A 14094-nucleotide genomic window follows, 5' to 3' on the forward strand; every position below is an offset into this window, starting at 1 on the left:
AAGGCAGTGCTGCTTGGCTCAAGCTGGGAAGTTATGTGCCTAATATTTAAGATTCTGTTAGCCTGGAACCCTGCTGCCTTGGAAGATGCCACTCAGTGTCTGGGACGCTGGCCCTCTTGTGCTATCACCAGAGTGCGTCATTCAAGGGGACCTGGATATGATGATGAATCCTTAGTGGCCTCTGGGTCCCACCTGCTGGTGATCATGCCCGATGGCGGCACTACTCAGCCCTCAGGCCACGCCATGCCAACCTCCCGATGACTCAGAGAGCAGCTGCAGCTTGTGTGTGAATTATTGATCCTCAGAGGAGAATTGGTGATTGTTCTAGGAATCCACACAGGCCCCTCAGCCAGCTGCCTGGGGTGGGGTGGGGTACAGATGGGGAAGCCAGCAGTGTGTAAGCCACCCTAAGCTCTGCAGTGGCATTCAGATGGCTGTGGAACTAGAGGGGGCCAATGCTGGGGCTGTGGCAGGGGACCATGTATGCCAGGTTCACTTGGTGGGATGATGGTTAGTGGCCTACAGAGTCTGGTGACTTCGGGAAAGGCAGGTGGTCACCGGAACACACGGCGACCCCGCGGACTAATTAGGACCCAAAGTCAGCCGTGAGAACCTATCTTTTTCTCCACTTGCTACTCCTATGTCTTTCAGTCCCCTGGGGGCTCGCTTGGTCCCCACCCCCGCCTGGTCATGTCACTCCTTTAGCTGTTTGGGTCTAAACTCCTGGTTGGTTGACAAGGGCTAGCGCCAGGCCACAGCCAGCTCTCGCTGGTGTGGTTTAATGGAATCATTGGAGACACTAAGCTGTACCTCGAGGCTCCTCAGCCAGGCTTCCAGGAACCAGCCATTAGCAGATCCCTTTCCTGTGCTGGATTGGATAAGCTGGCCCGGCTTCCACTGCTCATCCAGCCCTGGAGCCTCCTACGGTCGCATTGAGAGTCTCTCGTGTCCTCTTAGACTAAGAAGCCCTGGAACTTCTGGCCAGCTCCATAGTTGGTCCGCATTCTTTCGCAGTGAGCCCACTTGCTTTTCCTAAGAGAGGTACAGAAAGTTGGGGACACCAGGGCCAGGAGGGCTGTACTGTTGGGGTGAGTTAGAAACAGCTAGGCTTAGAAGTAAGTACCTGGTATTGTTGCTGACTCTGTCCTGAGTCATTCGGTGTTAGAGCCAGGAAGGTCCTCCCTATCATCTTCCTTTATGGGAGGGGAACTCGGGGCACCGGAGTTTGGCTAAGGCTGCAGAACAGGTCAGTGGCAGAGCAGCCTGGTGCCAGAACTCGGCTCTTCTGGCCGCACTGCCCTAGGATGAGGCTGGGTGGTACGTTCTTGCTTGTGCATGTGCGTGGCTCCCTAAAGCCAAAAAACCAGAGCTTGAGGCCTCTTTGCGTTTCCCCTCAGCTGAATCGGAAAGTCTGATGAACGGGAACCACACGGCGCAGCCTGCAACCCGAGGGCCGGCAGCCTGTGCCAGCCACACTTCCCTGGTGAGCTCTATTGAGAAGGACCTGCAGGAAATCATGGACTCGTTGGTACTGGAGGAGCCTGGAGCTGCTGGCAAGAAGCCTGCAGCCACATCGCCACTGTCACCGATGGCTAATGGCGGGCGCTACCTGCTGTCCCCTCCAACCAGCCCCGGTGCCATGTCTATGGGCTCCAGCTACGAGAACACCTCTCCAGCGTTCTCTCCGCTCTCCTCACCAGCCAGCAGTGGGAGCTGTGCCAGCCACTCACCCAGCGGGCAGGAGCCAGGACCTTCTGTGCCCCCACTGGTGCCTGCCCGTTCCTCCAGCTACCATTTGGCTCTGCAGCCCCCACAGTCTCGTCCAAGTGTAACCCGTTCCTCTGAAAGTCCCCGGCTGGGCAGGAAAGGGGGTCACGAGAGACCTCCCAGCCCTGGTCTCCGGGGTCTTCTGACTGACAGTCCTGCGGCCACCGTCTTGGCGGAGGCCCGCAGGACCACTGAGAGCCCCCGACTGGGTGGGCAGTTGCCCGTGGTGGCCATCAGCCTGAGTGAATACCCACCTTCTGGTGCCCGCAGCCAGCCCACCAGTATTCCTGGCAGCCCCAAATTCCAGCCTCCAGTTCCTGCTCCCCGCAACAAGATTGGCACACTCCAGGACCGCCCTCCCAGTCCTTTCCGGGAGCCTCCAGGCACAGAGCGGGTGTTAACGACCAGCCCCTCTCGACAACTGGTGGGCCGGACATTTTCAGATGGGTCAGCCACCCGGACGCTCCAGCCTCCTGAGAGTCCCCGCTTGGGTCGGCGAGGCCTGGACAGTATGCGAGAACTGCCCCCCTTGAGTCCATCTCTGTCTCGAAGGGCCCTGTCTCCACTGCCCGCCCGGACTACCCCAGATCCCAAGCTAAGCAGGGAGGTGGCTGAGAGTCCCCGACCCCGGCGCTGGGCAGCCCATGGGACCTCGCCAGAGGACTTCTCCCTGACTCTGGGAGCGCGGGGCCGCAGGACTCGGAGTCCCTCGCCTACACTCGGGGAGTCCCTGGCACCTCGCAAAGGGAGCTTCAGTGGCAGGCTGAGTCCAGCCTATAGCCTGGGCTCCCTTACTGGGGCTTCACCTCGTCAGAGCCCCCGTGCCCAGAGGAAGCTTTCTAGTGGGGATTTGCGGGTGCCCATCTCAAGGGAGAGGAAAAACAGCATCACGGAGATCAGTGACAATGAGGACGATCTCTTGGAGTACCACCGTCGGCAGCGCCAAGAGCGGCTCCGGGAACAGGAGATGGAGAGACTGGTGAGCCGATGCCAGGGAGGCCGCCGCTGCCTAGGGCAGTGCCTCTGCCAAGATGGGGGCAGGCCAGCTGGCCATGCACAGGGCCTGGGCTTCTTCAGGATAAACCTTCAGGATAAGTGACCAGTATCTCACGATCCTGGTACTGTGAAGAGGAACCTTCTTTGAAATCTCTAAGGCTTTTTACCTGTTCACTTACTTTTGCATGTGTTGTGTGTGCATGCCTCTGCAGGGGTGTGTCTTGAGTGTAGGCCAGAAGTCAGAGGATAGTGTCTTCCTCAGTGGCTCTTTATTTTCTTATTCATCTTTGTTGTTGTTTTTCGAGACAGCCCTGGCTGTCCTGGAACTCGCTCTGTAGACCAGGCTGGCCTCCAACTCACAGAGATCCACCTGCCTCTGCCTCCCAAGTGCTGGGATTAAAGGCGTGCGCCACCTCCACCTGGCTATATGTGTCCCAGGCTGGCCTCGAACTCCAGATCCTCCTGCCTCTGTCTTCTGCAGCAAATCCTACTCCCCTGCACCACCAGAACTGGCGACTTCCTGTTTTAAAGCATTTCTGTATTGCCAGTGCGGGTGCTGATGGGGGCCCATGGCATGGTGAGTGTGCGGCCAGAGGACAGTTTTTACAGTCCTTCTTTTCTTCCACCTTTCCATGGGTCCCAGGATGCAAACTCAGGTCATCAGGCTTGCACGGCAAAGCACCTTTATCTGGGGCTCGTGCTTTAGGAAAGCTTCCCCCCCCCCCCACACCCGCTTCTCTTTGGCCTCTCCGAGTGGGCGTGAACCACTTACCCTGGCCCAGGTGGGTCCTCTAAGAGTATGGTACTAAGGAAGAGGTGAGAACAGGGTGGGCAGCCCCCAGCCTGCCTCTGTGATTGTATGTGTCTGTGTGCATAAATGTGGTGCTGCCGAGTCTGGGTGTGGTTCTGGGCAGCTGTCCTAGAGATGGCATCTGAGCTGGGAGGGGGCTGGGATTCCCCCAAATAGCATAGGGAGCTCCAGGACTCCAGGGGTATTGGCTGCTGTCTATATGCTCGAAGCCCACATACAAGAACATGGATTCTCCCTTCCGTCTCTTGAGAGCAGAAGCCCAGGGTTTGGGGGGACATGGGTACCCTGGAATTGGTTTGAGGAGGACACTTGCCCGGAGAATGTGGGAAGCAGCTGGTCCTTTTGGAGTGAGGGTGTGGGGCAGCATCCTCGTGGGGGGCCAGGACCCCTAGTCTTCCTTTGTTACATCTTCTTATCGCTGTTATACTGTGGCTACCCTGGATCTTCGTCCTGAGAGGGACGGTGAACCTGGCATAGCAATGCTGGGCCCAGCCTCCCCACCCCCATCCCCACACACAGGTACACACCTCACCACTAGCCCCAACCTGCCCCACCTGCCACTTTAAGCCAGAGGCTGCCTGCCCGCCCGCCCGCCCGCCCGCACCCTGCCTCTCCTACCTTAGCCAGGCTGCTTATCTGGGTCCTAGGGCGGGGGTGAGGCATAGGCCCAGCCTCCTGGGTGCTGAGGCTTGGTTCCTGGGTTTTTTGCCACACAACTTGGCCAGCAGCAGGAAGGAAGCTGGGTAAGTGTTGTGGGATGGGAAGTTGAGGCTCAAATGTAGGTGGTGTGAGCGAGCGATGTGATGTCAGAGACCCCAGAAACTCGGTCAGGATCTGGGCTTGAAAGTCAAGGCTGGGGGGTTTTATATATATATATAGATGAGGAGGATAGAGACCAGGAACATGACTACCATTGTTCCCTCACCTCCTAGGCACCCGAGAGGTGACCATTTCTGCGTCAGGATTTAGTGGGAGAATAGATTGACAGACCCTAGAGTACTTGCTCACACCTGGCTAGCTTACGTTGCCGGCAAGGAGCAAAGGGTTGGCTGCCCGAGTGGCTTGGAGCTGAGGTGGGACAGGGAAGGACAACAGCGTCCTAGCTGCCTTTTCTCTCTGTGTCTGGACTGTCAGGTCCTGTGGCCTGTGGTCTGCTTTCCGGCCTCGTCTGTCTGCAGGTGCCCACCCAGCAGACTGTGTTTATCTGTGTGTGTGCAGGTCAGGGCTGGTGTCTTTGTGTGTACCTACCTGTTAATGCTGATGTGCCTCCTAGGGCGCATGGAGCGTCTTCTGTGTGCCTGGGTAGCAGAACTGGTGGATCAGTGTGGCCTTGTGGGGAGGGAGGGGGTCTGTGAATGAACCTGTGTCGGCATGAGGACCCGGATGGCTCCGCGTCTCAGCGTGGCCTTCAGGCTGCCTACCCCGGTGTGTTCCCATGTGTGCGTTTGGATGGGTCCTTGTGTGACTATGAAGAAGCCCCGTCCTAGGGCAGAGGGAAAGGGAAAGTACACAGGACGATGGGACGCGCCAGCCACATGGACAGGTGGTATAACTGCCTCGGTCTCTTGCCCATTTTTGAGGGGCCCTCTTTCCCTCCCCCTCCCACAAGAGTTTCTAATTAATTAATTAATTTTGGTTTTCTGAGACAGGGTTTCACTGTGTAGCCCTGGCTGTTCTGGTACTAGATCTATAGACAGAACTGTCCTCAAACTCATGAAGATCTGCCTGCCTCTGCCTCCCAAGTGCTGGGATCAAAGGTGTGTGCCACTATTGCCCGGCTGAATTTTTCATTTTTTTATTTTTATTGTTTAGTTAGTGTCTCACTAGTCTTTGGCTGGCTGGCCTGAATCTCACTTGAATGTAGACCAGGCTGGCCTCAGATTCTGAGATGTGCCAGCAGTCTCTGCCCTCCAGAGTGCTGGGATTAAAGGTGTGCGACACTACACTTGTCCTTCCCACAGATCCTGAGGTTGAGGCTGTCCTCACGATGCTGGGCCCAGAATCCCTGGTGTTCAGCACACCCCGACTCAGGCCACACTGGGTCTCAGACTTCTGCTCCTCATGCTCTGCCCGTCCATTGTCCCTAGGAACGCCAACGCCTGGAGACCATCCTGAACCTGTGTGCCGAGTACAGCCGGGCTGACGGGGGCCCCGAATCTGGGGAACTGCCCAGTATTGGAGAGGCCACCGCAGCGCTGGCATTGGCAGGCCGGAGGCCCTCCAGAGGCTTGACAGGAGCCACAGTGGTCTCTGGAAGGAGCGGTGAGGAGTCCGGAGCTGCCTCCCAGCGCCTGTGGGAGAGCATGGAGCGCTCTGATGAAGAAAATCTCAAAGAAGAGTGCAGTAGCACAGAGAGCACCCAGCAGGAGGTTAGGGGGCTGGGGGGCGGGGCCAGGGGCTGATGAGAATGCTAGGGCCGGGTGAGGAGGGATAGTGAGAAAGGATCAAGGTTTGATTGAGACCAGAGGTGAGGAACTGGGAGCGAGGAGGAAAAGGGAGGTGACCATGACTTTCCCAAGCTATAAATGTGCTTTATGGCCTGTTTTTCTTGGGGGCCCCACCCAGCTCAGGCACTCCGGTAAATGTTTTCCCTATAGCCGAGCTTCCTGGCTGGGAGGAAAGTGGTCTCCTGTTTTAGACTCGTTTACCCTTTTCAAGTAGTTTGAGGAATGTGCGATCCACCCTCTTAGTCTGCCTGACCCTGGAAGGCTCTAGACTTCCTCCATGGGTGGCTCTCTCCCCTCCAGCATGAAGATGCTCCGAGCGCGAAGCTCCAGGGAGAGGTGCTGGCTGTGGAAGAGGAGAGGGCTCAGGTGCTGGGCCGAGTAGAGCAGCTGAAGGTCCGAGTCAAGGAGCTGGAGCAGCAGCTGCAGGAGGCAGCCCGAGAGGTGAGCCGGCTGGGATGTGTGCAGGCCCTGTGGGGGGACCCCACCCCGAGCTCCCTGTCTTGATGAGGGTCCTGGTGTCTGTCTAGGCTGAAATGGAGAGGGCGTTGCTGCAGGGGGAGAGGGAGGCAGAGAGAACATTGCTGCAGAAAGAACAGAGGGCGATGGACCAGCTGCAGGAGAAGTTGGTGGCCTTGGAGACGGGCATCCAGAAGGAGAGGGACAAGGTAACCCATACCTGACCACCAGTGGCCCAGAAGAGTACGAGAAATGCTTTTCCTAGGGCTGTACATCCCTCCACATCCATCCTGCACACCACATGGTCTCTGTACATCCCTCCACATCCAACCTGCACACCACATGGTCTCTGTGCATCCCTCCACATCCATCTTGCTCACCAGATGGTCTCTGTAACCCTCCAGGGATGAGGGGTTCTTCTCTCTGGAAGGTACAAGCTTGGATGGTACTGCCAGGGGCTGGGCTGGTGTTTGGGGTCTCATTTATCTGGATCTCTGTGCTACCTCTGGTTGCCTGGGTGCCTGCCATTCTGGAGCCTGTGTGGTTCTTCTAGCAAGTGCTAAAAGCCCTTTCTTGGGCAGTGGGCACAGCCGAAGGACTGGTGCTGCTGGGGTGGGGGGCATGATTCAGGTTTGGGACCCACCAGGAGGAGAAGCCCTCCCTCAAGCATGCCTCAGGTGCTTAGGATGTGGTCTTTGGGAGATGGCCCACAGGTCTCTGTTTCCTGTCATCAGGGTCTGCAGCCTCCCGTCCCAGATAGTCCCAGCTCCTGCCCCTTTCAGATTTCGTGCCCGTCTTCAGGGGCTGCTGCGTCCCACGGGGGTTGTGCCAGCCATGTCCAAGACGCCCAACAGCGTGCCAAAAGCTCTGAAGTGGAGAGGGTTCATCTATTTCTGGATTTGACAGTATTTTTCTAAGAAGTTTAATTTTCCTTCTGGATTATTACTATTTTTTTTGAGAGTTATCTTCCTCTTTTTCTCAATTTTGAGAATCTTAATTCAATGCCTCCCCACCTCCTCTTTTTTTTTTTTTTTTAAATGGAGCTTTGGCTCTGGCCCCCAAAACCACACTCCGAGATTCTGTGCCAAATTAACCCCATGCTTGCCGACCAGGCCTGCACTAACGCCCCTTCTAATCACTGTCCTGGGCTCTCCGCATGCCCCTAACTGCCAGGCCACCCAGGCAGGGCTGGGTCATGCCAGCTTTACTAACTCCATGGGTGCCTTTGTGCCCCTGGCCTCTCCCTTCTAATGTTGCCTCCTTCTTTTCTTGGTGTGGGACCCCATGATCAGAAAGGAACTGGCAGGAAGGCACAGCTAAATTTTGCTTAGTGGATCATTGGCAGGAGAGGTACGAGGAAGGGTGTGTGTGTGTGTGTGTGTGTGTGTGTGTGTGTGTGTGTGTGTGTGTTGGGGAAAGGTGTGCATGGTCCAAGAACTGTTCTGCCCAGACAGCGCCTCCTACTGGAAAGGCCTGGGCTGCTGCCTCCAGAATGTTGAAGGGCAGGGGTTGGAGTGTGTCTTTCCTGCCTCGCCCTTTGGAGCTGAGTGATATGGAGGTCCAGATGTGGGCACAGCCTTGGAGGGCTTGGACAGGGCCTTTCCGCCCACTGAGTGGCTACCCATCCTTGCTGAATCTAGACGGTCCCTTCCTCCTGGAGGCCTCCTAGAACACAGGATAATTTAAAGGCAGTGGTGTCTGGACCTCAGGGCCTGGCCTGATCAAGGCCTTCCCTCTGGGTAGGTGGGTAGGTGAGCTGGGCAGTTGCAGCATGGGACTATATTCCTTAGAGGTGAGGCATTCCACAAGCAACCTGGCTAGCCTCACTTAACCGAGATTGCTCAGAGGCCTGGACTTGGCCTCCCCTCTGGTTGGTCCAGGTGTTGGAGGTGGTGACGGTGATGGTGGTGGTGAGAAGGTTCTCATGATCTCCCTCCCAGCTTTCCAGCCCGTGGCCCCACTCTGGCTTTGGAATCAGTACTCACAGTTTCTCCTCTGCCTGTCCTTCGGAGGGGTGACTCACCATCTCCTCCCCTAGTCCCCCTTTCCGCCCTCAGAGGTGTCATCTCGCCCCAGACAGAGCCATCCACCTCCTCCCTGTATCCACTCCTGGGGCTCCTATTACCATGGCAACGGGCCGAACTAATTGCAACCCTCATCCCTACTGAAGTTCAGCCTGCTTTGCTGGCACCCCACCCCCACCCTGGGCAGGAGGGGAGGGAGGCCGTGGGGGTTGGGCTGGGGTCCCCTTGCCGCACCGCTGTAGCTCTGCTATCCTCAGCTCCCCCTGCACCCTCAACTCCTGGATTTAACTCTTCCCACCACTCCCATTTTCCCCAGGGTTAAATTTTGGTCTCGGGACGGTGGCAGAGCTCGAGGCTCAGTTCTTGCCACGACGCACCAGCTTTGACTTTGGTTTGGAGCGGAAACGGAAGGTCCCGTCCTAGGACCTACCTAAACTAGTTTCTAAAGGGACCAACATTTCCACCCTGCCCCCACACCTCTGCCTTTGTTACACCGTGTCGTCCCCCCCCACCCCACCCCCGGCCTGAGTCCCGTCTCACACCTCTGCTCCACGCCTCCTCTCCCACGTGCCCTCCTTCCTCTCCTGCTGTCTTCTGTCTCGGTGCTTGCCCCCCCACTCCGGGTGTCCTCCCCTGCGCCCCCCCCGCCCCCCCGCGCCGGGCCGGAGTTGAGGAGTGTGTGTTCTCTCTCCCCTGTGCCCCGCCTCCCTCCCCTCCCGCCGACCAGGAGAGGGCGGAGCTGGCCGCGGGACGGAGGCACCTGGAGGCCCGCCAGGCGCTCTACGCCGAGCTCCAGACGCAGCTCGATAACTGCCCCGAATCAGTGCGGGAACAGTTACAGGAGCAGCTGAGAAGGGTCAGTTCCACCAGCCCCCTCCCCCTGGCCCCCGTGGGCCACCGCCCAGACCGAAGACAGGAGAGCGGTGGGACGGGACCACCTGGCCCCTGCAAGTACCTGCCGGACACTAGGGTCGGTGCAGTGGCTTGGAAAGGGGACCGGCAAGGTTGGGTGGGGATCAGCGCTCCAGACCGCGATGTCCACGAAAAGGGCTCCGCCAACCGAGCAGAGGGAGTTTGGGCGGTGGGGCCGGTTTCTTCCCCAGTTTCCCCGGGTCCAGCCCCCATGAACTCATGGCTCTGTGGCCTGGCCCAGAGTGGCTTTGAGAGCACCCCCACCCAACCCCGGGTGTCGCTGTCGTTGAAGGAGGCAGACGCTCTGGAGACTGAGACAAAGCTCTTTGAGGACCTGGAGTTCCAGCAGCTGGAGCGGGAGAGTCGCTCGGAGGAGGAGCGGGAGCTGGCCGGCCAGGGGCTGCTGCGCAGCAAGGCTGAGCTGCTGCGCAGCGTGACCAAGAGGAAGGTGCGCGCTGCTCACTCCCCCACATCCCTGGTGACCTGGGGTTGAGCCCCACAGCCTGTGACTTTGTGAAAGCTAACGACACAGACGACAGCCTTTTGTGTGTCTTTTCCTAGTGATTGTCAGTAAAAATGGGAACTGTAGGGCTGGTGTGAAATTCATAGGTAAAGGCAGTGTGAAGGTGAACAGGGCTCAGCAAGAATAGCCAGTAGTACTAAGCCGTGGCTCTCCAGTTTCTCAAAGGAAAGTGGAATTGGCTCACGTGGGGAGCTGGCAGTGGCTTGGCCAGTAAAGGAGAGATGGAGATGGAGGAGGAAACTGGCTGAGGTGTCTTGACTACCTTTGGATGTCATCTTGAATGTTGCGCTTGAGCCCAGGGCCTTCTGTATGCCAAGCCCATATTCTGCCATTCAGCTATACCTCCATCCCTGCCCCTGCCTTTCTAGAGCTGTTGGAAGTGCTGGGATGCACAGAGACCCAAGGTCTGGATGCTGGCCTGTCTACCTGACAGTAGGAATCTCCTGCTTTTGGTCCAGCTCAGGCATGACTATATGCAAAGTGAGAAGATGGGGCGCTGTCTCTGGTCACCTCTGGTGGCTAAAGCTGTGGTCCTGTGCTGGTCTCAGCCACACCAAGTGTAGACAGCGACAGATGGATGGGGCAGGTGTTCCGAAGCAGGAGAGGGTTAGGGAGGATGGCCTAGGTGATGGCCAAGTCTATGATTCCCGTGTCAGAGGCCCATACAATGGTCACGTGCAGATTCCTGGCTAGACTGAGTATGGGAGGCGAGGACAGTGAGGTCTAGGGGGTAGAGTTCAGATGTGGCGAGACGGGGGCTTGTCGGCCAGCCTGGGTTTGGTGGTAAGGGGGGGGGACTGGATGTCATAGGCCCAGATCCCTTGTTCCCCTCCCTGAGTTCTTCTGCCTAAAAATGCATCTATTGGGGGGACTGGAGAGATGGCTCAGTATTGAAGAGTATTCCAGGGGACCCATTCGATTCCCATCACCCGCATAGTGGTTTATAATCATCTCTAACCCCAGTTCCAGGAGATCCAACACCTTTTCTGACCTTCTCCAGTTCCTGTACCTACATGGTACACAGACATACACTCAGGCACACTTATACACATAAAATAAATACATTCTTAAAGTGCACCTCTTGTCCTGATCTAGGAAAGGAGGAAAACTAACGTTTCCCAAGCTCATGTGGCAGACACCCTTCTAGGAGCTTCCCTTGGGTTTTCTCGTGCTGTTCTTAGGGTATCTCATAAGGTGGGCACTCTGCCTCGTTTATAGATGAGTAACCGGTTTGCACACAGCCTTCAGTGTATAAACTTCCCGAGTCAGAGTGGGAACCCAAGCCCACTAGGTTTCGAGGCCCAAGGCGTTTCTGCTGTGCTGCATGTGGTCTGGGTTGGCTCTTCGATGTTCTCCCTCTTCACCTGGAGAGAAGGCAGGCAGGCAGGCATGGAGGGACTCAGCTGGTCCACTCACTGGAGGTCTGGGAGGAACTCAGCTTCAGGGACTGTGTCTTTCCTCTTTGTGGCCAGCCTAGGACCTGGGTGTGTGTGTGTGTGTGTGTGTGTGTGTGTGTGTGTGTGTGTGTGTGTGTGAGATGACATTCTTTCCTATACTCCCTTTGAGCTTTCCCTTGTATCTCCAGAGTCTCCTCAGGCTCTGTCTTCCCTGGAGAGCTATTGTATCCGTCCACTGTGGTTGAGAGTGGTTGGGAAAGCTGATCCTGGAATCCTACGGGTCTGGTTCTAGTCCTGAGTCTACCACTAACTACCCAAGAGATTCTAACTTCTAAACACATCCGTGTTCTCATCTCTAAAACGGGGCATAAAGACACCTGCTTCCTAAGGTTAGATGAAGTAACAGATAAAAAGACACCCAGCCGCACCCCAGTCCTCCTCCGTTCCGAATCCGTGGCGGCTGGTGCTGCGAGGGTTCCTGTCTAATGTTTCCGGTTTTTGCGTGGGCTGACTGCAAGGTTAGGATAGCTGCCTTCTTCGTGCCTCCCCTCCCGTGTGCTGCTCCGAAGAGTGGTGGTTTGAGACTGTCCGAGATTAATTTTTGGACATATTTTGCCTAGCTCTCATCTTTTCCTCTCAAAATATTTTCATTTTCTTTTAGCACATGGTTGTTGAGCCAGGCACTGGGGTAAGCCCTGTGGGGTTGTGGAGACAGACATGACCCTGGTCCTGCCTCTGATCTTACAGAGGGGGCGGAGGTGGTGGTGGAGACGCAGTCACGGATCACAGTAAGACAAGGTGGATGGATCTAGACTAATGTGAATGCATAGGCAGGAACAGGGAAATGGACTAGCAGCCGAGGACGGGCGGCTCTGGAGAGGAGGCAGCATTCAGCCTGGCCTTGGAGGAGAGGCCTCAGGATAGTGGGAAAGACTTGGAATGGCCCTCCTGGGCCGAGAGGGTGACAGATGAGTCTACAGAGGTACAGCGTAGAGTACAGCTTGGTGGAGCCACGTGTGTGGAGGGACAAGCAGGCGGGGTACCAGTCCTGAGAGCCAGCCCTCCAGTGCAGGGTCAGGAGTTTGTGTTCTGCTCTGTGGGTGGTAAAGAGAGCCACTGAAAGGTTTTGAGGAGATGGGTGATCCGGCCTTGCTCTTTTTTGTTTGTTTGTTTGTTTTATCGGAATGTTCTGCCTTCCTGTGTGTGTGAATACCATGCCTGTGTTGGCTCCCCTGGGACTGGAGTTACAGGCAGTTGTAAGCTGCTGTATGGATGCTGGGAAATGAACCTAGGTCCTCTGGAAGGGCAGCCAGTGCTCTTAACCCCTGAGCCGTCTCTCCAGCCCCCACTTGTTGAGTTTTTTTAAAAGTTCCTGAAGAGCCAGTGTTGTGGTCCACACTTGAGTTCTAAGGATATGTCTCAGTGTCTCTGGTGGCTGAGGCAAGAAGACTGCCTGAGTCCAGGAGTTCAAGTCCAGCCCAAGGAGACCTCATCTCAAATCCAAAGGAAAAGGTGGGGCATGACGGTTCAGATCTCAGAGGGCTGAGGCAAGAGGATTGCCGTGAGTTGAAGACTTGCCTAGGCTCCAAAGTCTGTTTAAGGCCAGTCTGGACTTACAGAGTGTGTTAAAGCAAGCCTGGATTATCTAGTGAATTTAAAGCCAGTTTGGATTATACAGCAAGACCAAAAAACCAAAGTCAAGCAAACGAAATTACTTAAGTATACGGTGTTTAAAAAAGTGTTCTTTTTAGGATGGTGAGGAAATTCGGAGGAGCAAACAAGATTCAAAGGCTGTTTTAGGAAGATGTTGTGGAGAAATGTAGAGTGGAGCTAAAGATTGAGAGAGAGAGAGCAAAGCCCAGCAGGAAGTGGAGAGCCTGGATTCCAGGGATGATGTGTGTGTGTGTTGGGGCGGGGTGGGGTGGGCATGGCAGAGGTCTAACTGTTCGGTGTCACCAGGCTTTGGGAACCGTTGGCTGTGGGATGAGGGACTAGACGAGAGGACTGGTCTCTGGCTAATGTGCCTGAGGACACAAGGGTCACTGGGTGGGGGAGGGGGGAACAAGAGAAGGAGCTGACCCCTTTAGCCAGAATTCTTCCGGGGTGAGTGGAGGCCAAGCAGGAGAGTGTGATGTTGCCTTTACAGAGTCCTGGGTCTTCGGACAGGAGAATCAGCCAAGCTTTGGGCTGAGTTATGTCCCTCCAGGGCCTGATTGCATCCCGTTTCCTCAGGAGCGCCTGGCTGTACTGGACAGTCAGGCTGGCCAGATCCGGGCCCAAGCAGTGCAGGAGTCAGAGCGTCTGGCCCGGGACAAGAATGCTGCCCTGCAGCTTCTGCAAAAGGTATCTGGCCTTGGGTCCCAAGAGAGACATGGTGGTCGAGGGAGAGAAAGCTGGGGTGGGATTGCCAGCACAGGAGTGTGTGTGGGGGGGGGAAATCCCCTCTCTTGCTCCTATGGCTCTGACCCTGCCGTTCTGGCCTCCAGGAGAAAGAGAAACTGACGGCGCTTGAGAGGAGATATCATTCGCTCACGGGCGGCAGGCCTTTTCCAAAGACCACCTCGACCCTCAAAGAGGTAACCTGGCTGGGTTAGCCCCAGCTTTAGGCTCGGGGGAGCTGAGAGACTCTGGAGCAAGGTGTGCCACCTTCCTCCTGGGTGGTTGAGGCCTGACCTTTGGCTCTCCACAGCCACAGGCCTCTAGTTGCCTTGAGCACCTCACACTTTTGGGTGGCTGAGTATTTACGAGAGGCCCTGGGGCC

The 14094-nt window shown here is 56.4% G+C and overlaps 1 protein-coding gene across 15 annotated transcripts in view; it reads left to right on the top strand.

Annotated features, from left to right (window-relative positions):
• The window catches only part of Phldb1 (pleckstrin homology like domain family B member 1), a 47350-nt gene that overhangs the window by 16867 nt on the left and 16389 nt on the right, over positions 1–14094 (top strand). For 10 of the 15 annotated variants that reach the window (XM_028866384.2, XM_028866388.2, XM_028866387.2 and 7 more), the window contains 8 exons: positions 1398–2746; positions 5662–5943; positions 6322–6462; positions 6549–6686; positions 9229–9357; positions 9706–9861; positions 13566–13676; positions 13820–13909. In XM_028866384.2, the coding sequence (XP_028722217.1) occupies positions 1398–2746; positions 5662–5943; positions 6322–6462; positions 6549–6686; positions 9229–9357; positions 9706–9861; positions 13566–13676; positions 13820–13909 (2396 nt within the window). The remainder of the gene's footprint in view (positions 1–1397; positions 2747–5661; positions 5944–6321; positions 6463–6548; positions 6687–9228; positions 9358–9705; positions 9862–13565; positions 13677–13819; positions 13910–14094) is intronic. The other 5 variants (XM_028866391.2, XM_037207561.1, XM_028866399.2 and 2 more) reach the window with 1 other exon arrangement.

The sequence above is a fragment of the Peromyscus leucopus genome, chromosome 7 (genome assembly GCF_004664715.2).
Source record: "Peromyscus leucopus breed LL Stock chromosome 7, UCI_PerLeu_2.1, whole genome shotgun sequence".
NCBI lineage: Eukaryota > Metazoa > Chordata > Mammalia > Rodentia > Cricetidae > Peromyscus > Peromyscus leucopus.